The sequence below is a fragment of the Podarcis muralis genome, chromosome 4 (genome assembly GCF_964188315.1).
Source record: "Podarcis muralis chromosome 4, rPodMur119.hap1.1, whole genome shotgun sequence".
NCBI lineage: Eukaryota > Metazoa > Chordata > Lepidosauria > Squamata > Lacertidae > Podarcis > Podarcis muralis.
In genome coordinates, this window is record NC_135658.1 from 6,996,411 (window position 1) to 7,019,408 (window position 22,998).

Below are 22,998 nucleotides of genomic sequence, written 5' to 3' on the forward strand. Positions count from 1 at the left end.
CCACCTTAAGAGAGAGCAGGCTTGTGAGTCACAGAGTCTGCGTATTTCCTGTTACAGGATGTTTATGTTTGCTGTTTCCTTTCGATTTCAGTCGGTCAGAGGCACTGACACAGAATGGTCATGTTTTTCCTTTGTTCTGTTCAACGCTAAATAAAGTCTGTAAGGAACCAAGGTCATCGTCTTTGCAGAGGCCGGAAGGCCGGAGGTAAACAAAGACAAGGAAGGCTTAAGCAGTATGTGGATCGAGAACTCCCAGAAGTGCAAGCTGGATTTAGAAGAGGCAGAGGAACCAGAGACCAAATTGCAAACATGCGCTGGATTATGGAGAAAGCTAGAGAGTTCCAGAAAGACATCTACTTCTGCTTCATTGACTATGCAAAAGCCTTTGACTGTGTCGACCACAGCAAACTATGGCAAGTTCTTAAAGAAATGGGAGTGCCTGATCACCTCATCTGTCTCCTGAAAAATCTTTATGTGGGACAAGAAGCTACAGTTAGAACTGGATATGGAACAACTGATTGGTTCAAAATTGGGAAAGGAGTACGACAAGGCTGTATTTTGTCTCCCTGCTTATTTAATTTATATGCAGAATACATCATGCGAAAGGCTGGGCTGGATGAATCCCAAGCTGGAATTAAGATTGCCGGAAGAAATATCAACAACCTCAGATATGCAGATGACACAACCTTGATGGCAGAAAGTGAGGAGGAATTAAAGAACCTTTTAATGAGGGTGAAAGAGGAGAGCGCAAAATATGGTCTGAAGCTCAACATAAAAAAAACGAAGATCATGGCCACTGGTCCCATCACCTCCTGGCAAATAGAAGGGGAAGAAATGGAGGCAGTGAGAGATTTTACTTTCTTGGGCTCCATGATCACTGCAGATGGTGACAGCAGCCACGAAATTAAAAGACGCCTTCTTCTTGGGAGAAGGGCAATGACAGGCCTAGACAGCATCTTGAGAAGTAGAGACGTCACCTTGCCAACAAAGGCCCGTATAGTTAAAGCCATGGTTTTCCCAGTAGTGATGTATGGAAGTGAGAGCTGGACCATCAAGAAGGCTGATCGCCGAAGAATTGATGCTTTTGAATTATGGTGCTGGAGAAGACTCTTGAGAGTCCCATGGACTGCAAGAAGATCAAACGCATCAATTCTTAAGGAAATCAGCCCTGAGTGCTCACTGGAAGGACAGATCGTGAAGCTGAGGCTCCAGTACTTTGGCCACCTCATGAGAAGAGAAGACTCCCTGGAGAAGACACTGATGCTGGGAAAGATGGAGGGCACAAGGAGAAGGGGGCAACAGAGGACGAGATGGTTGGATAGTGTTTTCGAGGTTACCAGCATGAGTCTGACCAAACTGCGGGAAGTAGTGGAGGACAGAGGTGCCTGGCGTGCTCTGGTCCATGGGGTCACGAAGAGTCGGACACGACTAAACGACTAAACAACAACAACAACACCTTTTTTAATCTTTTAGCCAAAATATCTGCGAAGATTTTGTAATCCACATTAAGCAGTGATATAGGGCGGTAGTTCTTGAGCTGTGTCTTTTCAGTCTCTGTTTTCGGTATAAGTGTAATGTAAGCTTCCTTCCACGATTCTGGTGCCTGTCTTCCTTCCAATATTTCATTGCAGACTTCCTTCAATGGTTGTATTAACCATTCTTTCAAAGATCTGTAATATCTTGAAGTCAAACCATCTAGTCCTGGAGATTTGCCTAATTGCATGTTTTGGATGGCCCCTTCCACCTCCTGGTCCAAGTAAGAAATTTTGCTCTGGCTCCAGCAAAAGTCAGGCTGTCAGTTCCTCACTGCTGAGAGTGCAGAGTGGGGGGCAAAGAGCCCTGGCAGCGGGAGGAAGGTCTGAGGGATCCTCTCCCTACTCTTGTTTCCTCCAATACTCACCATTGCTGGATGAAGAAAGCCTGTGGCACATCTTCAAGAAGAGAAAAACAATAAGAAGCGAAATAAGAAACTGAGAAAATAAGAATCCACTGATTGCCTCGCCTTGTCCTCCATCAACTGCCAGCAACTCCTCTCTTCTCCACTCACCTCATTACTAACCCAAAATGGCCGCCTGCAAGTCTGTGGTCCTTGTCACCATGGCAACCCCCCCCCCCCACGTGGACCTGGGCCCACCTGGCTCCACCTATTGGGAGATGATCTATAATGAAACGGGGGGGGGGGGGAAGGTTTAATATAACCTTTGTTAAAAGACCAGAAGCGTTTTTATTAGGTTTTTTAGGGCAGGATTTACCAAAAGAGAAGAAAAATCTATTCATGTATGTGACAACAGCCAGAATTTTACTAGTTCAAAGGTGGAAAGGCGATGAAATACCAGCGAAGGAACACTTAAATTTCTTTAATTCAGTTATTAAAAGTGGCTCCTCTTACTTAGGGCCCCAAAGACCTCATGGGACACCAGAGCAGATTCCCTTGTTGCTTTTTTGAGTCAACCAGCAATGGGGGTTGCATTTCCTTATTTACAGGAGGGCTGTTGCTAAAGCACATGACATGCTCTTCTCACTTAGTTATCTATTAGGAACACGGGCACAAATTATTGTGTTTGTATTTGCAAACTACCCCAGTCTCTGAGCGGTGAGATTCCAGGGGTCCCAGGCGCTTCCCCATCTTCGGTTTCCTTGGAACGAAAGTCAGCGGAGACTGTGGCGTCTTTATGATATCTAGTTTATTTACTCACATACACAACCGGAGTGTCGGACGGAGGGGCTCACAGCATCAACACCCGAACAGATCTTGCTTCTCTATTAGTCGCAGCTTTGGCTCCAGCACAGAGCAAGCTGGTTTCGGGGTTTCCCACAACTCTCTCTGGGTCTTGCTTTCCTACCTAGCAGCCAGGTAGATGGGAGGGGGGAGGACAGGCCTCCCCCATTAGCTGCAGCTCTTGCAACCCAGCTCCTTCGTTGGGGATGCTGAGGAGGACACTCTATGGCCAGGAAAGGCCCTTGTCTTGCCAAGAAACTTGTCTGTGGGAATCGTGCATCCATAATGCTATGGAAAGGGTGAATGTCTTCTAGAATTCTCTGGTGTCAACAGAAGAGAACGCCGTTCTTCTCAGTTAGGTCTGTTATCAACTGCAGAGGATGAGTAGCCTTGGGAGCCTTTTGGGGAGATGGAAGTGATGAAAGGACTGAATCCATGAGGGAGAGCTACTTGCTCTGAGATGGGGGAACTTCGGGCAAAGGCCAGCAGAGAAGGGATGCTGTTGGCTGCTGGTTTCTGTTGCTCCCCACTTTCCCAAAGGGCGTAACATCGGAGGTCCTGCGGGAGGAAAGAGCGTCTCGGAGTCAGGGGCCAGTCTGGGCCAAAGCGGCCCCCACTGCCCTCACCACGGAGTCCCTGGCACTCCTGGACCATGAGGGTTGTAGATTTTGGTCTTGGACCAAATTGGGGGCCAAACTGTCAGTATTTCATTCTCCCATTGCTAGTGTAACATAATATCCATGTTTACACCTTCTGTACTGTCTGTGTAAGAATGGAAGTCAGTCTGTAAATCACTTCCATCCTTTCTTCTCTTTTACTCTGACCGAGGAGGAGCCGGCTGTGGAAGACAGCTCACACCATGTTTCTTTGTTATTTTCTGCTGTAAATAAAGCTTGATGTCACATTTTAACACAGTTTGCAGGACATCTGCAAAGAGAAGGACGTGAGGACAGGTGAGTCTGTCCCTGAGCACCTGGCAAGGCTATTCCAAGAGTTTTCTCCTGGATTCCAATTCCTACTGCAGGGGAGGAGGGACATCCCAGGCCTTGGGGCCTAATCCTGGCCTCCTTCAACCAGAACGTGCCTCCCCAGGCTAAGGAGATGGTCAATATCCAGTTCCATTCCACCCTTTTAAAATTTAAATATCAAAATAGATCCCAACTTTTAGAGCATGTAATTCACAGGAGTGGAAAAACCGCTGCACTACTCATCGAAATAGGACTATACTTCCTTCTCCCACCTTCAAAGTAAACGTAAAGAAACCGAATTGATCCAAGTCTGCCTTCCTCCACCAACCTCAAGCTTCGCTCTTCATGCCAAAAGACAACACTTTCCCATCCCCGGGTGAAACTCCCTGGCCTTTCATTGGTAGAGCTGCCACCACACTTGCGGCGTTTACCGCAGCGGGACGCAAGGACTGACTGAGCGGGCGGCGAGATGCTTTCAGCCTCGGACACTTGGTGGGTTCTGAAAAGGCTGGGCAGGTCAGATTCATGACCCTGACAGGCTGGATTCAGGCCAGGGAACATAGATTGAGCACCCCTGGCCTACACTGACTGGCAGCTGCTCCCCAGAGTTTCAGGCAGGGATTTTGTCCGGCCCTTGCAGGAGATGTCAGGGGTTGACCCTGGGACATTCTGCATGCCAAGCAGATGCTCTAGGGGCTCCCCATATTTCCCTGCACTTTCAACGTTATGCTATTAGCAAGCGTGGAGATTCCACCTCCCTCTTTCGAAAGGAGAAAACTCACCTGATTTAATAATAATAATAATAATAATAATATATTTATACCCCGCCCACCTGGCTGGCTTCCCCAGCCACTCTGGGCGGCTTCCAACAAAATATTAAAATACAATAGTCCATCAAATATTAAAAGCTTCCCTAAACATAAAAATAACAACGATCCATTTTCAGTCCATTGAATTAGCAATTGAGCATTTCTGGAAAGGGAAATGGCATACTTTTGTATATTAGCATAAAAAGCATGCATGAGAAAGTATTACTCATTTATGATGAGAATAGGATTTATTTATTTTGAACTTTGCTGGGTTCCTCCTTGGCAGCCAGTGCGATTGTTTCAGCAGGGCTAGAACTCAGGACCCGCTGCCTTGAGGGACACCTAAGAGCAGTTGGGCAGGGGAAAGGTCTCCCTTGGGAGGTGGGGGACTCTCCTTCCTTGGAGGTTTCTCAGCAGAGATCGGACGGCCATCTGCCATGGATGCTTTAGCTGAGATTCCTGCATTGCTGGGGGTTGGACTAGATGACCCTGGGATCCCCTCCTATCTCTCCACTCCTGAATTCCAGGAGGAGCTTCCTTGCCTCCTGCAAAGCCCTTTTCCCTGCAAGCTCTTCCTCTGGTTTCTGGCCAAGGGAGGGAGATGCTCAGAGTCCAGCCAAGAGCCTCACCCCCAAAAGGATATCTGGGCATGGGCGTAGCTGGGGGGGGGGGCGGGCAGCTGCCCCCTAAATCCATAAAAAATAATAGAAATCTGAGGTTCTGCCAAGCGAGAGAGGGTGGAGCTGGAGGGACTCGGCTTGGCAAGGGTTAAAGGGAAGTGAGCTGCCTTCCTAGAGAGGCCAGGAAGCAAGGGGGGGCCAGGTCCTCCAGAGCCAAGGCCCCTCCCTCCCCAGTCCTTTCCTTGCTTTGGTGTCTCTCCTGCAAGGGCTGCATCGCTCTCCCCTCCTGGGATCTGGTGAGTCTCCTCTCTCTCCCCCCAGAGGGTGCAGTGGGGAGACGGGGGGGGGGGGGAGGTCCCAGGGCTGCAGCAGGGGAGGATGCCTGGGGGGTCTGATCAGGGAGGGGCCCAGTCTGCCACGCTCTCCTTCCTGGAGATCAGAGGATCCCAAACTCATCTGGCCATCCGCCCCCCCTTTCTGAAAAAATCTCCCTTCTTTAAACAAAGGAGTCCCTGGGACTTTAACTCTGTGTGACATCGCTCAGCCTCATTGCACAACAGAGGAAACATGTGCAAATGGTTTTCCAAAGCTGGACGAGGAGGTGGACTAGCACCCCCCCCCCCAGAAAACCCCACGTGGAGGAAGGAAGGGAAAAAAGGTGGGAGAGAAAGGCCAGGAATAAAGAGAGGGATCCCATCCCATAGTCTGGCTGCTGCACTGCGGACCAGTTTCCCAGTCGTCTCCCACGGCAGCTCCCCACGGAGGCCACTGCAGCAATCCCCTCGCACCCAGAGCAGGGCATCCCAGGACCACATCCTCTCTGTGCCAAAGGGATTGTTGCTGGCAAACCAACCGGAAATGGGCGCTGCTACTCACCGAACCTGCAGGGACCTTGGCATCAATGGCTGTGTGTGTGTTAAGCTATCTAACAGAATAATAATAATAATAATAATAATAATAGTAACAATAATAATTAATTACCCGCCTAAATTTCAAGGGAGATGTCGTTGGCCCTGCCCACTTGGCCCTCAGGGGGTTGGCCAGATACATACCTGGCCCTCAGAGCAAAGAAAAAGGGACCCCGCCCCAGAAGTCTATTCTGAGAGTGGCAGAGAGTCCAAGTGCAAGAAAAGGAGACAGAAGCAGCGGAGTGGGTGTAGGTGTGGGGGGCAACTCCTGAGGACCCCCACTAGAACCAAGCATCCATTTTTCACAAGATAGAAACGACTAGTTTGTCGGTAGGTTCCGACGTCATCAATTGACTGGAATGATGGAGAAACCAGGTTGATTAATCTTTCAGAAATCCCTTCAGTTGCCTCCACATTTTGCATTGCTAGAAGGCTAGAGACTTGTTTCTTCTCTTTCAAAAAGCTAGCTCATGGTCTGGGATGTGGTGCAGTCATGCTTGCTCAGGGAACCATTCCCCCCCCTGTCCTACAAATTCTGTAACAGAACAATGTATTTGCTTTGTAGGATTTGCTAGAGCTTCTCATTTAAACAGGCAGAACTTGACAGAAGACCAAAGGGTTCCTTCCGATCTCTCAGAGGCTTCCTGAGAGCACAGATGGATGAGCAAGACTCGGCTGGCCCTGAAGCAGGAAGAGGCCATGCCAGCCAAACTGGGAGAAGTGGAGAATTCTGGGAAAACCCAGTGCATAAGATTCTGGGTGAGGAGGACACCCTCCGCTCAGAGGGGCGGACCTGGCAGTTGAGGCAGTTCTGCTGCCAGGACGCCAAAGGACCGCGAGAGGTTTGCAGCCGACTCTACCACCTTTACCATCAGTGGCTGAAGCCGGAAAGGCACACGAAAGCTGAGATGCTGGACCTAGTGATCTTGGAGCAGTTCCTGGCTGTCCTTCCCCCGGAGATGGAGAGCTGGGTGAGGGAGTGTGGAGCGGAGACTAGTTCCCAGGCGGTGGCCCTGGCCGAAGGTTTCCTCCTGAGTCAGGCAGAGGAGAGAAAGCAGGTGAGAGAGACTTTCCTCTGGATACTCCCAAGGGGCTCCCAACAGGACAGAGAACATCCCATAATGGTCTGCTGATGGCCCATCCTATTTCTGGGAAAGCATCCATGGAATGAGATCTCACACCCTTCAAGTCTTTGTCATTCTCTTTCTAATATTTCTCCCCATTCTCTGGTTTGAATCATTGTGGTTTTTTCCAGGGAAAGGATCTCTTTGCACAAATGGACCTGGATTCCTGTGAGGCAGAGAGGCCTCCGTTGGACATCAGAGAGAGGCCAGTGGGTAAGGAGGAAGGTGGTTTTTCTCCGTTTGGTCTCATTCTGTTGGTTTTCCAACTCATCTGTGAGTTGTTTTCATCTTGTTTTGGGGGGAGATAGTTGGGAACAAGGGTCCAGAGGAGGGGAGATGTATTTCTGCACAACTAACATATGAAATGGGCACAAACGTCCAAATACTCTCAGTAGGTAAGGATTTCTCCAAAGCCCATCTGTAGTAAGAGATGCCCTGTTTCACCTGTGAGAGAAGCAGGCACTCCTGGCGTCCTGCTTACCTTTTTTCTCTTGCAGGTGGCAGAAGGATGCCGGCAAGACCTCCTGATCCGTCTTTTCATGGGGGCAGAAGGGAAGCAGCAGCTGTGGAACCAGATCAGGTCAGGGGAAGCTGCCTTGTGGGGACAGAGGCTGAGGGATGGAGCAATGTCATGGACTAGTTGGGGACAGAGGAATGGTGGGAGGATGCACCTGGGGAACCAGGAAGGAAGATTGCTGAGATTGCTGAGAGCCCAAGAAGTGGAGGTAGAAGAAGGATGGGTGGTCAGAGGGGGAAGAGGGAGAAGGCTGGGAAGAGGAGGTGTCAGAAGCTGAAGGGGAAACAGAGCTTAGTGAGCTGGGAGACTCTGTGGCAGAATGCAGTGCAGAATCAGAGGCAGAAGAGGAAGGAGGCAAGTGGGAGAGGAAGATGGAGAGGCAGAGGTGAGTCAGGATAAGGAAGAGCCACCGGTGGCTCCCTCTCCTTTTGCCAGAAGCCACCCTCCCTGCTTGTCTCTCAGAGCCAGGAGACCCCCTGCAATGGAGGAATCTCTGCTAGATCACTCAAGACAGATGGCCATTCAAAATAGGCTTATTTTATTTCTAGATTGATCACTGAATGCTAAAATAGTTTTCTAAGCAGTGGACAAATGAGAACAAATAGTGGCCTGGATTCACCTAACCAGCCCCATCGGCTGCAAAATGGGGCCTGCCTCCCATTCCTCCCCCTCCCCATTCCTCCATGAATCCCTTGAATTTGGCTCTAGGGCATTGGGAGGGAACTCCCCAGAAGAGCTCACGAGGAGAAGAGAATGTGGATCCTTCCATTGGGGAAACGGGAATGCTTGCCTAGGCAGAATGACTTGAAAAACACAAGGTGGAGTACCACCTATTTGAACAAAGACGAATACCCATAATTAAAATGCAGAATAAAATAAGCATCCATAAATAAAATGTGCAGCAAAGCAATCCTATTGAAACAACACCACAATTTACAGGAAGGAAACAACAGAGCATTGTGTAGCAGATCATATTTCTGTCTCAGAGGAGGACATTTCCCTTTTTCTCTTAGGGTCCAGTGTGCTTTGAAGATGTCACTGTTCGTTTCACGGACGAGGAGTGGGCGTTGCTGGATCCTGACCGGAGAGCTCTGCATAAGGACGTCATGGAGGAGAATCGTGGGATCGTGGCCTCTCTTGGTAAGGCTCCCTGTGGGATCGTCATATCTGCCTGGAAATTCAAAAAATACCTCAATGTGACCAACCTCATCTATTTTCACAGAGCTCAGCAGTGCCCCCTATAACACCTGGGAACCGAACACCCCCACAATAAAGAGTAAATTACAGTTTTTTCTTTGAACAATCTTCCTCAAATTATTCCTTTTTCTACCAGGATTGGGCTGGTCTGAACTTCTGAGCCAGTGTGGTGTAGTGGTTAAGAGCGGTAGTCTCGTAATCTGGGGAACCGGGTTCGCGTCTCCGCTCCTCCACATGCATCGTCATATCTGCCTGGAAATTCAAAAAATACCTCAATGTGACCAACCTCATATATTTTCACAGATCTCAATAATGACCCCTATAACACCTGGGAACCTAACACCCCCACAATAAAGAGTAACTTACAGTGTGCTTTTTTAGCAATCTTCCTCAAATTATTGCTTTTTCTACCACAATTGGGCTGGTCTCAACTACCCAGGCCATCTTAAATGTCAGCTTCAGAATTGTTAGGAAAGATAAGTAGCTTCAGGTTTTCTGCTTTTGTTTTTGCTGCTGTCAGTCTTGGGTTGACCAAAGAGACGACTGACATTGGAGATGGAGGGGATGCCATGACTGGGCCAAACAAAATTCATTCCAGAGAAGAGCTAGACTTATTGAATCTCAGGAAAAGTAGCAGTGGTGATGATGATGATGATGATGATGATGATGATGATGATGATACAGTGGTACCTCGGTTTACAAACTTTCCGGAACAGGACTATTCTTAAATCAAGGTACCACTGTAGTAATAATAATAATTTATATTTATACCCTGCCCATCAGGCTGGGTTGCCCCAGCCACTCTGGGCAGCTTCCAACACACATATAAACATGAAACATAAATAATAATAATCTGATTCCATATAAAAGAACATTAACTTTAAAATGAACAACTTCTCCTAGTGGCCGAAATTGTGGAAACCTTCTGTGAAAAGTGTATTTCTGAGGTTTGATGGCTCCTAACACCACTTTTGTATGGAGTAATACCATAAAATTATATAGCAATGGAAAGATAATTTAATGAAGAATGTAATGCGATGAATTTTATGAAGGAGTATTTATTAGAACAGCAGTCATAAAGAAAAAACGTGAAACCTTTGGTAACCATTGGTAACCTTTAGCTTTCATTATGGCCTTACAACGCCTTCCCATGAAGTGAACCAAGTCTTTAGTTCTGCAGCTGTAAGAATGTGAAACCAAGAATGAATTATTGTCTCTGTTAATTGGGCTTTATTGCTGAGTTGCCTCTTATTAACAAGTTTCTTTAGTCGGCTCCAAAGATTTCTGATTGGGTTAAAGTGTGGGCTATTCCCAGGCCATTCCAGCAGTGAAATATCATTATCTTGAATGCTCCTTTTGCACACAGCAGCAACACGACATGGAGCTGAATCCTGTTGAAAATATAAAAATGCTTCGGTATCTGGGAAATGATCACCTGGGCTCACATATTTCGTTTATGCATTTTTCTGCTTTTATATTCCCATTAATGACGCAAATTCTGCCCACACCTTTTGCTGCGATACAACCCCAGATCATCACACTGTCTGGGTGTTTCACGGTCAGTGTAATGCAAATAGGATGTAAATGTTATCTGATTCTTCTCCTCGGGTATTTCATGCCTTCACTACCAAGCAAGGAGATTTGGGTCTCATCGCTGCAAATAACACCGCCCCATTGTTCCACTGTCCAGTTAACATGGGTTTCATCTTTTCAACCTTTGCTTGAGAGATAACAATGGCTTTTTCTTAGAATTCTAATTTAGACCAGTCCTTGCACTCAACTTCCCATTACATTGCGCCATGTCATCTTGTATACACCCAGATGATTTTCTTCTGTCATGTAGGCACAGTCTCTCCACTCGTCCATCGTCACTTTTGTAGTGACTGAGTCTCCTTATACCTCTTCAAAAATATAGAAAGGCCAACTTTGGTTAAGTTTTCCCCAATCTCTCTTCTAATTTCTTCCTAACTGTAGCCTTGCTCACTTAATAGTACAATCTTACATCACTTTCTGGGGACCACTCAACTCCTTGTGCCATTTCTATAATTTTATTATGTCTTACACCCTCACTAAATGAAAGAACACAAAAAACCAACCAACTTGATAGCAATCACATAACACACTGACAAAAGTCAACCAAAGCAAGTTGTGCTTCCTTTTTCTGGTTATTTGGCTATAACGTTTGATAGAATACGGGTAATTGAACAAACTTTCTTGGATTGCATTCTTGATTGCATTCTTGATCGAATTATCTTTCCATTGATATATAATTTTATGACATTATTCCAAATGAAGTGGTGTTATAAGCCATAAAAACTCTGAAATACACTTTTTTCCAAAAGTCTTTCACAATTTTGACCACTGCTTTATATAAACAAAGCAACATTCAACAACTCATCCGAATCTCATATTAAACAAACAACACAGGTAATGAACACACACGCAACTCCCTTCAGTTCTTCTCCATTTGTTCCTGAGGCTCAAATCCCTTTTTGTCCCCAATGCAGATTGTGATGAATTGGAAATCGAGAACAAAGGTGACCACGAAAAAATCCCCAGAGAGGAGAAGCCACACAAAAAATTGGAGTATGGAGAAAGCTGCAGTCAGAGCTCCAATTCCACTTCCCATCAACAAAATCTCATTGAAAAGAAACTCTATCAGTGCATGGGATGTGGTAAGAGCTTCACTCAAAGCTCCTCTCTCACTTCCCATCGAAGAATTCATACAGGGGAGAAACCCTATCAGTGTGTGGAATGTGGAACAAGCTTCAGTCAGAGCTCCCATCTCACTTCCCATCAAAGAATTCATACAGGAGAGAAACCCTATCAGTGTGTGGAATGTGGAAAGAGCTTCACTGATAGCTACTCTCTCACTTCCCATCAAAGGATTCATACAGGGGAGAAACCCTATCAGTGTGTGGAATGTGGAAAGAGCTTCAGGAACAGCTCCAATCTCACTCAGCATCAGAGAATTCATACAGGGGAGAAACCGTATCAGTGTGTGGAATGTGGAAAGAGCTTCAGTCATAGTCCCCATCTCACTTCCCATCAAAGGATTCATACAGGGGAGAAACCCTATCAGTGTATGGAATGTGGAAAGAGCTTCAGTCAGAGCTCCCATCTCACTTCCCATCAAAGAATTCATACAGGGGAGAAACCCTATCAGTGTGTGGAATGTGGAAAGCGCTTCAGTCGGAGCTCCTCTCTCACTTCCCATCAAATAATTCATACAGGGGAGAAACCTGTATTCAAACCAATAAAAAAATACAAGAAAGTTTAGAAAATAAAAAGAAAGCAAAAAAATATTACCATTCAGATGAAAACGAACTTGACACAAAGACATCAGATTCAGAAAAGAATTATTATTAAATAATACAAGGATATTATCAAAACCACAGATTACTACTGGACTAAAAAAATGGGAAAACAATGGAAAAAGGCTTCAAATTCAGCATGTGCTATCTGATAAGTAGAACTTGATGAAAATGACTTTCAACATGTGATGGACATGTCCCCAAAGTAAAACACACACACACACAATGACCTATGAGGAACCAAAAATAAATAAATGCTAAGACACACAATTTTTAAGAAATCTGAAGTAACAATGAAAATAAAAGAGTGTTTCTTGATGTGACAACATCGGCTAGAATGTTAATAGCAAAATACTGGGAAATGACTTAATACCAAGAAAAAAATGAATGGCAATTTAAAGTTGTGCAAGTACCTTGAACTAGCCAAAATGACAGAATTACCATATTTTTCGCTCGATAACACGCACCTGACCATAACACGCACGTGGTTTTTAGAGGAGGAAAACAAGAAAAAAATATTCTAAACGAAACAGTAGATGTATGATTTTTGTGGTTCGTGCTGTGGCCACAGATATGTGATCTGATGGTGAGTTTGGGGTGACCCAGTGCAAAAATCCTGAGGATCCATGTGGATCCATGCTTTGTAACCACGTTTTAAGTGGGGAGGGAAGGAAAAGAACTCAAGGGACAAGAAGCACGCGTGGGGTGTGTGTGTGTGTGGAGAAGGAGCTTTTCGGGGAGCTGAGCGGGGAGGAGGGAGGGAAAGAGCACTGTTGCTTTAAAGGTATACTTAAGGTATTTGCCCTGTGCCTGGGTTTTTTTCCATTTAACAGTTTGCAGCCTTTTCCTTCTGCTCCTTGTTTTGAGGCAGAATAGATTTGAGCAAGTGAGGAGGACTTGGATTGCAGGGGATTCGCCATTAGCTGTGTAAAAGCCCTCCTCCTTGCAGCCTGAATGATAAGCAGCCACCAGCAGCAATAGAATGGAGCACAAAAAAGCGGTAGGGGCACTAGGACCCAGACAATGCTCAAATCTATCCTGCCTGAAAACAGCTGAGAAGCGGGGGATAGCCTTTTCTTTTACTTCCTGCTCTCCGTGGCCCAGAGCTCCAGGTTGGTTTTTTGTTTTTTGTTTGCTGCTGGTTGCTTAAATTTTATCCTTCCTGATCCAAGCCCTCCTGTCCTTCTGCAGCCTCATTGCTCCGTTTAGAGCTGAGGCTGCAGCAGCTGTTGCTGGCTACTTTAAAAGCGCCTGCTGGCTTTGAAGCGCCTGCCTTCTCCCGGCTCGCTATGGCTCCCGTCTGTCCCTCCTCCCGTGTAAGCGGCTGCTGCCCGCTTTGCTGCCATGGCTCTCCTTCCCTCCCTCCACCCCGGCCCCTCCGTAGGTTGCTTTAAAGCAAGCAAAGGAGCCCCTCCTCCTGGCTGTAAAGCAAGCAAAGTTAGAGCCGTGCAAAGCCCTGCAAGCGGCTCCCGCTTTGCTTGACTGACGGCAGCCACGGCTCCAATCCAGTGCATTCGCTCTGTAACACGCACACGCATTTCCCCTTACTTTCTAGGAGCAAAAAAGTGCGTGTTATGGAGCGAAAATTACGGTAATAAGAGATGCTCAGGCAAAAGGTAAACAAGTACCATTCCACAAACAATGTTTGGTTGTGCTTCGATTAACTTCATAGACATCATGGAAAAACAGATAAAATAAATGAAAACAGATTATTTGTAACTTAAAAAGTGTCAAAGCCACAAAGAGATGGAAGTCAGTAATATAGCAGGGATTCAGACTTGTTTCACAGAAGAGAAAGAAAGTTGCTACTATGGCAGGGATTCAGACTTGTTTCACAGAACAGAAAGAAAGTTGCTGTGGGAGGGGGGGGGAAAGGGACAAACACTTTGTTATTGGGGTTCACATATCCTGTTAAAAGGGAAAATTATTTCATGTGAGAAGCCTGTCAGGAAATGCTGTTCCTAAAATGCACACAAACAAAGTATGTGATTTAAATCACATTGAGGGGGGAATGCTTTGATATTTACCTGTGGAAAGAACTTGGCATGTTAAGATTTGGAACCTGGAAAGCTCTTGACTTTTGATGGGCTAGTTTTTTGTTTTTGTTTTTGTTTTTTAACCCTTTTGTCTTACGTAGCCCCTGGAGCAAAGACACATTAAGGGTGATTTCCCTCAATGGTTCTAAGTTTTTACATAGGTCTTGTGGAAACCTCCTCTCTCCACCCTACAGTTCCCCCTCCTTCCTCTCTCTCTCTTTCTCTTTTTTTTTTTTTGGACTGATCTAGCCTCTGTGTATGTGCAGAGTTCATGTCTCAGCAAACCTTTTATACTATTGAAAATGTTGCATCCTTTAGCTAAATTACCATTTGAATAAGGGAAGGGAAGGGTATGGAGTAGATTTTAAAAATAGGGTTAGATTTTTTTATTTTTATTTTTAAACAAAAAAAGAGAAACTGAGTAATTCAAGTATTCAATCAAGTTAGCAATTGTACCCAGGCAAAAAGGACTGCTTCCTTTATGTACAGGAAAGGGCTAATATCCCTCTGGCCATTCGCGGAACAATGCCACGCCCTTCTATATGGGGAAAATGGCCAGAGAGTCAGAATTCATAGGATTTATATATATATATATTAAATATTCTCAGTCATTTCAGCCTTACCATTTGCAGACAAAAAAATTTTCCTGCCCTTTATTTACAGGATTGGTCAAGGCCCCCATATGTATTTGTATGTGTTTAAACTTTGAATTGATTTTGAAGTCTGATTTTTTTCTTCTAATGATAAACACTGTAATCACTCAAATGCTTGATATTACCAGTTGTGCTTCAAAACATCACAGCTTCACCTCTCACCTTTTAAAACTAAAGAGCAAAGCTAGGCTGAATTTCAACTCCATCACCACACCAGAATTTAAGAATTACCCTCCAATGCTTGCAGACACATGTTCCTTCCACACAGCCACAAATTGGGAGAGTTGAAAGAGACCCTGGGGTCATCTAGTCCAACCCTCCAAAATATAGGGTTCACAGCAAGATTTCACAGCAAGATACTATCAAAGAGACATACACATTTAAGTACAGATTTACAACTGGGAAAGGAAACATCTATGCTCCTATCATGTACTAAGGAAGAGGAAAATAAAAGTACCCAACCTTACACAGAACCCTTTTAACAGATCTTGAGATAGTTTGAGTGAGTTTGCCTCCTTTGACTAAAGAATGCAAGTTCCTAGTGAAATGATATTTAAAGGAAGATTGAAGTGAGCAGTTTTTGTTGTTGTTGTTGTTTTTAAGATAGGGAGAGGATCTTTTATTAAGCATAGTTAAAACAGCCATAGATTTGATTTAAAGGGAGCACAAAAGTGAACAATTTTTCCTGAACTTGCAGAGGAATAGTAAGCCTAATCTATGCCCCCCCCTGCAGTTTCCTTTAAAGGAAGCTTACTCGGGAGTAAATGTACTTGGCACAGAAGTAAGAAGGGGAAGAAAAGAGAGAGGGGGGGAAACCTGAAAGAGACAGAATGAAACAAGGGGGGCATTTTCTAAGAAAAGAGGCGAAGAAGTCTTATATAGACTGATATTTGGACTGGACTCATAGAATTTTGCTGGCCATGGAAGCCTCTACATTTAATAACAATTTTCTTAGAAAGAACACCATACTTTCATAGGCATGTGCTTAATGAAATACATACACTGCATTTTAGCTTGAGAGAGCAGTTGGCTCAACTAGGCTTTTGCAGCAGAAACATTAGGGTTTTTTTTCACAGCACATTTCAAAATACTGGAACAAAAGACTGGAACATGGATGTAGACTCACAAACTCAAAAGTTACAACAAAACATCATTTACCACTAGACTTAAAATCACCCTCCTCACTTAAACTAGAGGAAGGAGGTGGGGTAATCCTCCTTTCAGAACACAGGTAGCATGTATACAGGATTTTACCACTTGGGAGGAAAACTCTCTTTTAGAGCTTTTCTCAAATAACAAACATTTGCACACTTCATTGTCCATTTTGTCTTGTTTAAGATTGATAAGGCCCAACATGGCTTCCTTAGATTTAAAATTTTTGAAGCAAGCTTGCAATTTAAAACTATGTGCATTTAAGAACAGTCTGTGGATGCCGAGGCCAATGTAAATACAAACCCTTGAAATATTTCTAAATCTGAGTACATCTCTTATTCATTTATTATTATTATTATTATTATTATTATTATTATTATTATTATTATTATTTTAATAACTAAGATCTCTAATGCGTGGGCTCTCAGGCTGGGCTGTTGTTATATCTACTGCCATCTGAGCACCATTAAGTTTACGGTTTTATGTTCTAGCTTTAGGTTATAGTTTAACAACACAAATTTGATGTTTTCAGCTCTCCCTAAGGGTTCACACCCGGATTTTGTTGAAGGATCCCTGAGGTGGCTGCTGTGCCCTGGATTCCAGGTGGTGGGCCTAAGCCACCCACTAAAAGTTACAACGGTCTCGTACTTTGTACTTGAAAGACCATATTGCCCCTTTATTTTATTTTTTCCCAATTGGAGATGCTGGAGGGGCATATTAGAATCCTCTCTGGGGCAAAAAGGCTTCATGGAAGCTTTGTTGCCAGGAGGAGTCCAGCTAGGGTGTTTAGTGAGCTCCCATTCTCTCATATGTTAAAGATAGAGGGGTAGAGACACACGCGAGGGGAAGAGGTGTGATGGGAAGAAAGGGGAATGGGGGAAAAAATATCCTTTTAGTATTTGGAATATACCTATCTTTAGTCTACAATTTCGTTTCCAGAAAATCTTATAAATGAACTCAAGGCTAATCACGGGTCTCCCTGCCCAAGAAACTTCTGCCACGGGTCTCCCTGCCCAAGAAACTTCTGCCACGGGTCTCCATGCCCGAGAAACTTCTGCCACGGGTCTCCCTGCCCGAGAAACTTCTGCCACGGGTCTCCCTGCCCGAGAAACTTCTGCCACGGGTCTCCTTGCCCGAGAAACTTCTGCCACGGGTCTCCCTGCCCGAGAAACTTCTGCCACGGGTCTCCCTGCCCGAGAAACTTCTGCCACGGGTCTCCCTGCCCGAGAAACTTCTGCCACGGGTCTCCCTGCCCGAGAAACTTCTGCCACGGGTCTCCCTGCCCGAGAAACTTCAATATTTCATTACCTCAGCGCTGTTTTACAAAGCTAGCCCTAGAGTGGGGCCCCAATTTGTGAACCACCCCTTCTACCCTCCACGACAGCCTCCTGCCTATCCTTTGAGACTAAGTTCAGAATTCCCTACTGAACGCTTGCGTAGTGCAATTCCAGATCGGGGTCCGAGAAGAACCAAAGTTTGAAAGGAAGCAAACGACCTTGCGTTCTCACGTACCCGGGTCATCCCTAACAAAGGTCGCCAGGCAGGAGGGGCGGCTTCATTTGCATAAACAGGGAAAGTAGAGAGAGGTTTGTAGGGACGCCCCTAGACGACTCCGAAAAAGGACGTCAGAGAAACAATAAGCACCACGTTTTCCCCGGCCACGCTCCGAGAGGAAAAACGGGGGAGAAAAGGAGAGAGAGAGATTTGTAGGGGACGCCTCTGGCCGACTCCGAAAAAGGACGTCAGAGAAACAATAAGCACCACGTTTTCCCCGGCCACGCTCCGAAAGGGAAAACGGGGAGAGAAAGAGAAAGGGAGATTCGTAAGGATAACGTTGGAAATAAAAGGAAGAAAGGTCTGGCTGTTGTGGGGACGTTACTTTCCACCCCCCTCCCAATGTAATTTATTTCAAACCATACTCACGTTCGTAGATGTCCCTCGCGGATCCCGGGATCCTCCCCCTTAGCCGGCTTAACCTTGCCTTTGCTTCCCCTGGTTGAGCTTTTGGTGACGATTGATTACCGCCCGCAAAGAGGAGGCAGGGAGAGGAAGAAGGATCCCTGGGCTAAGGTTGCCCAGTGGTGCCCGATCCCCTCTATCTCCCCCCTCACCTTCACAGGAGAACCAAGTGTCCCTGAGCATGGTCGCCAAAACTGTTACCGGAAAAATCCGAGGGCTCCCTTGGACAAAACAAAGACACCAACCAGGATAACTTGGAGCAAAACAGCAGCCTGTAGGCTTGGCCTTTATTGAACTGATGCATCAGGGAGTTCCCCTCACTTGCAGGAGAGAGGAAAGACCCAGAAAAAAAGTGTGCCAGGTCTTATAAAAACTTTTGAAATTCCCCTCCTCTAGGTCAAGCCCACCCCCCAGAAACATCATGCATATATTACAGAAAGGAGGGGTTGAGGGAGGAGTTGGTGGTAACCTGAGTATCTTGTCACCTGGCTGGTTCCTCCTTTCCCCCCTCCCCATGAGTCACTTCCAGGAGACAAAGGGGAGTTTGCAGTTTCCTGCCCCCTGAGGGAAGATCTGATCATTGTCCTTTGTTTCAGTCCATGCTGAATCCACTCCCATATGCAAGTTCTTTGTGATCTTGATTGCCTTCTGTCTGGGATCATCTGGGCAGGGCTCCTGCAGATGTGCTGAGATGTGCTGAGATGGTGAAGGCTGACCAGGACTAAGCCACCCCCCTTTGTTAGTTCTTGTCATATGGAGTAAAATAAAAATGGAACAGTGCAAATCTGATGTATGGTTGATTTTCTATGAATTTATAACAGAAATGTGGCGTATGTAGTGTGTGAGTGTGTGTGTGTGTGAAGTTTGTACAAGCAGAATGATTGGGGTGGGGGGGTTCCTGCTACACCTTCCTTCCACCACGTGGGGTTTTCTTGGGGGGGGGGGCTAGTGCACCTCCTCCTCCAGCTTTGGAAAACCATTTGCACATGTTTCCTCTGCTGTGCAATGAGGCTGAGCGATGTCACACAGAGTTAAAGTCCCAGGGACTCCTTTGTTTAAAGAAGGGAGATCTTTTCTGTAGGGGGGGGGGCGGAGGGCCAGACGAGTTTGGGATCCTCTGATCTCCAGGAAGGAGAGCGTGGCAGACCTGGCCCCTCCCGGATCAGGCCTCCCCCCCAGGCATCCTCCCCTGCACCCTCTGGGGGGAGAGAGAGGAGACTCACCAGATCCCAGGAGGGGACAGCGAGGCAGGAGAGACCCCAAAGCAAGGAAAGGACTGGGGAGGGAGGGTCCTTGGCTCTGGAGGACCTGGCCCCCCCTTGCTTACTGGCCTCTCTAGGAAGGCAGCTCACTTCCCTTTAACCCTTGCCAAGCCGAGTCCCTCCAGCTCAGCCCTCTCTCGCTTGGCAGAACCTCAGATTTCTATTATTTTTTACGGATTTAGGGGGACAACTGCTCCTCCGGCTACGCCCATGCCCAGATATCCTTTTGGGGGTGAGGCTCTTGGCTGGACTCTGAGCATCTCCCTCCCTTGGCCAGAAACCAGAGGAAGAGCTTGCAGGGAAAAGGGCTTTGCAGGAGGCAAGGAAGCTCCTCCTGGAATTCCGGAGTGGAGAGATAGGAGGGGATCCCAGGGTCATCTAGTCCAACCCCCAGCAAGGCAGGAATCTCAGCTAAAGCATCCATGGCAGATGGCCGTCCCATCTCTGCTTAGAAACCTCCAAGGAAGGAGAGCCCCCCACCTCCCAAGGGAGACCTTTCCCTGCCCAACTGCTCTTAGGTGTCCCTCAAGGCAGCGGGTCCTGAGTTCTAGCCCTGCTGAAACCATTCTGCTGGCTGCGAAGGAGGAACCCAGCGAAGTTCAAAATCAATAAATCCTATTCTCATCATAAATGAGTAATACTTTCTCATGCATGCTTTTTATGCTAATATACAAAAGTATGCCATTTCCCTTTCCAGAAATGCTTAATTGCTAATTCAATGAACTGAAAATGGATGGTGGTTGTTATTATGTTTAGGGAAGCTTTTAATATTTGATGGACTACTGTATTTTAATATTTTGTTGGAAGCCGCCCATAGTGGCTAGGGAACCCAGCCAGATGGGCGGGGTATAAATATTATTATTATTATTATTATTATTATTATTATTATTATTATTATTATTTATTATTATATTGATCAGGTGAGTGTTCACCTTTCGAAATAGTGTTTTCGAAATAGCTAATAGCGTAAGGTTGGTAATAGCGTTTCGTTAGCGTGGGGAGCCACATTCTGGTAGGAGGAGGCCAGGATTTGCCCCCAAGGCCTGGGATGTCCCTCCTCCCCTGTAGTAGGACTTGGAATCCAGGAGGAAACTCTTGGAATAGCCTTGCCAGGTGCTCAGGGACGGACTCACCTGTCCCCACGTCCTTCTCTTTGCAGATGTGCTGCAAACTGTGTTGGAATGTGAAATCAAGCTTTATTTACAGTGGAAAATAACAAAGAAACATGGCGTGAGCTGTCTTCCACAGCCATCTCCTCCTTGGTCAGAGTAAAAGAGAAGAGAAAAGAGAAGAAAGGATGGAAGTGATTTACAGACTGACTTCCATTCTTACACAGACAGTACAGAAGGTGTAAACATGGATATCATAGTACACTAGCAATGGGAGAATGAAATACTGACAGTTTGGCCCCCAATTTGGTCCAAGACCAAAATCTGCAACCCTCAGGGTCCAGGAGTGCCAGGGACTCCGTGGTGGGGGCAATGGGGGCCGCTTTGGTCCAGACTGGCCCCTGACTCCGAGACGGTCTTTCCTCCCGCAGGACCTCCGATGTTACGCCCTTTGGGAAAGTGGGGAGAAACAGAAACCAGCAGCCAACAGCATCCCTTCTCTGCTGGCCTTTGCCCGAAGTTCCCCCATCTCAGAGCAAGTAGCTCTCCCTCATGGATTCAGTCCTTTCATCACTTCCATCTCCCCAAAAGGCTCCCAAGGCTACTCATCCTCTGCAGTTGAGAACAGACCTAACTGAAAAGAACGGCTTCCTCTTCTGGTGACACCAGAGAATTCTAGAAGACATTCACCCTTTCCATAGCATTATGGATGCACGATTCCCACAGACAAGTTTCTTGGCAAGACAAGGGCCTTTCCTGGCCATAGAGTGTCCTCCTCAGCATCCCCAACGAAGGAGCTGGGTTGCAAGAGCTGCAGCTGATGGGGGAGGCCTGTCCTCCCCCCTCCCATCTCACCTGGCTGCTAGATAGGAAAGCAAGACCCAGAGAGAGTTGTGGTAAACCCCAAAACCAGCTTGCTCTGTGCCGGAGCCAAAGCTGCGACTAATAGAGAAGCAAGATCTGTTTGTGTGTTGATGCTGTGAGCCCCTCCGTCCTACACTCTGGTTGTGTATGTGAGTAAATAAAGCTAGATATCATAAAGACGCCAGTCTCCACTGACTTTCGTTCCAAGGAAACCGAAGATGGGGAAGCGCCTGGGACCCCTGGAATCTCACCCCTCAGAGACTGGGGTAGTTTGCAAATACAAACACAATAATTTGTGCCTGTGTTCCTAATAGATAACTAAGTGTGAAGAGCATGTCATGTGCTTCAGCAACAGCCCTCCTGGAAATAAGGAAATGCAACCCCCATTGCTGGTCAACTCAAAAAAGCAACAAGGGAATCTGCTCTGGTGTCCCATGAGGTCTGTGGGGCCCTTAAGTAAGCGGAGCCATTGCTTTTCTTTCTTTTTTTTTAAAAAAATATAACTTAATTAAATAAATTTTAACATAATCAAACATTCAAATTACATTTTACTATTTCAATTAACACCCCGCCCCCATGCGACTTCCCCCAACTTCCCTTCCTAGTTTATAACACCCCTGTTTCTTTTGCTTATAAATTTGTATTCCTTATATATTAAAATGAAGGTTATAACATTTGTCTCTTCCTTCTCATTTTTACCTCATAATTGAATTTTCTGTTTGTATTTGTCCACTGTAATTGTATTACTCAAATCCTGCCAGTGAGTTCATTTCTATGCACTGTTTCTCTATATACATCTTAAAAGGTTCCCAATCTTTTAAAAAGTCAGTATTGTCATTATCTTTAAGTCTCTCAGTTAGCTTCACCATTTCAGCGTATTTCATCAACTTTTCTTGCCAGTGTTCTTTTGCTGGTTTTTCATCGCCTTTCCCATCTTTGAGCTAGTAAAATTCTGGCCGCTGTTGTCACATACATGAATGGATTTCTCTTATCTTTTTAGTAAATCATACCCTAAAATACCTAATAAAAACGCTTCTGGTCTTTTAACAAAGGTTATATTAAACATTTTTTTTTCATTTCATTATAGATCATCTCCCAATAGGTGGAGCCAGGTGGGCCCAGGTCCAGGTGAGGGGGGGGGTTGCCATGGTGACAAGGACCACAGACTTGCAGGCGGCCATTTTGGGTTAGCAGTGAGGCGAGTGGAGGAGAGAGCAGTTGGTGGCAGTTGATGGAGGACAAGGCGAGGCAATCAGTGGATTCTTATTTTCTCAGTTTCTTATTTCGCTTCTTATTTCATTTATTACTTATTTATTTATTTTTTTCTTCTTGAAGATGTGCCACAGGCTTTTGTCATCCAGCAATGGTGAGTGTTGGAGGAAGCAAGAGTACGGAGAGCATAGCTGACAACGTTTCCCGTTTTTTAAAGGGAAATTCCCTTATTCCGAATAAGATCCTAGCAAGGAAAGGGAAAAGTTGACAGCTATGAGGGAGAGGATCCCAAAGACCTGCTCCCCGCTGCAAGGAAATGACAGCCTGACTTTTGCTGGAGCCAGAGCAAGATCTCTTGCTCCAGGTGATGCAGAGCTGACAGGCAGCTTCCCTGAGAGGCCTCCAGCCCTTCAGGTGTCCAAACACCGGACAGCAGAGGCCGTTCTGGGGAGGGACCCCCATGGGGAGGTGGGGGAGGCAGGGGCGTTGGGGAAGGGGTTGTCCGTCTGCCGGAGAGGAGGACCCTACTGGGCTAGGTTCACGTATCCTGTTTGAAAGGGGAATCATGTAGGGAC

General features: G+C 46.1%; 1 protein-coding gene across 1 annotated transcript in view; it reads left to right on the top strand.

The window, feature by feature from the left end:
- The window catches only part of LOC144327638 (uncharacterized), a 138,179-nt gene that overhangs the window by 15,912 nt on the left and 99,269 nt on the right, over window positions 1–22,998 (top strand). The window contains exons 4-5 of the mRNA XM_077928046.1: window positions 7,646–7,728; window positions 8,679–8,805. Coding sequence (XP_077784172.1) covers window positions 7,646–7,728; window positions 8,679–8,805 — 210 coding nt within the window. The remainder of the gene's footprint in view (window positions 1–7,645; window positions 7,729–8,678; window positions 8,806–22,998) is intronic.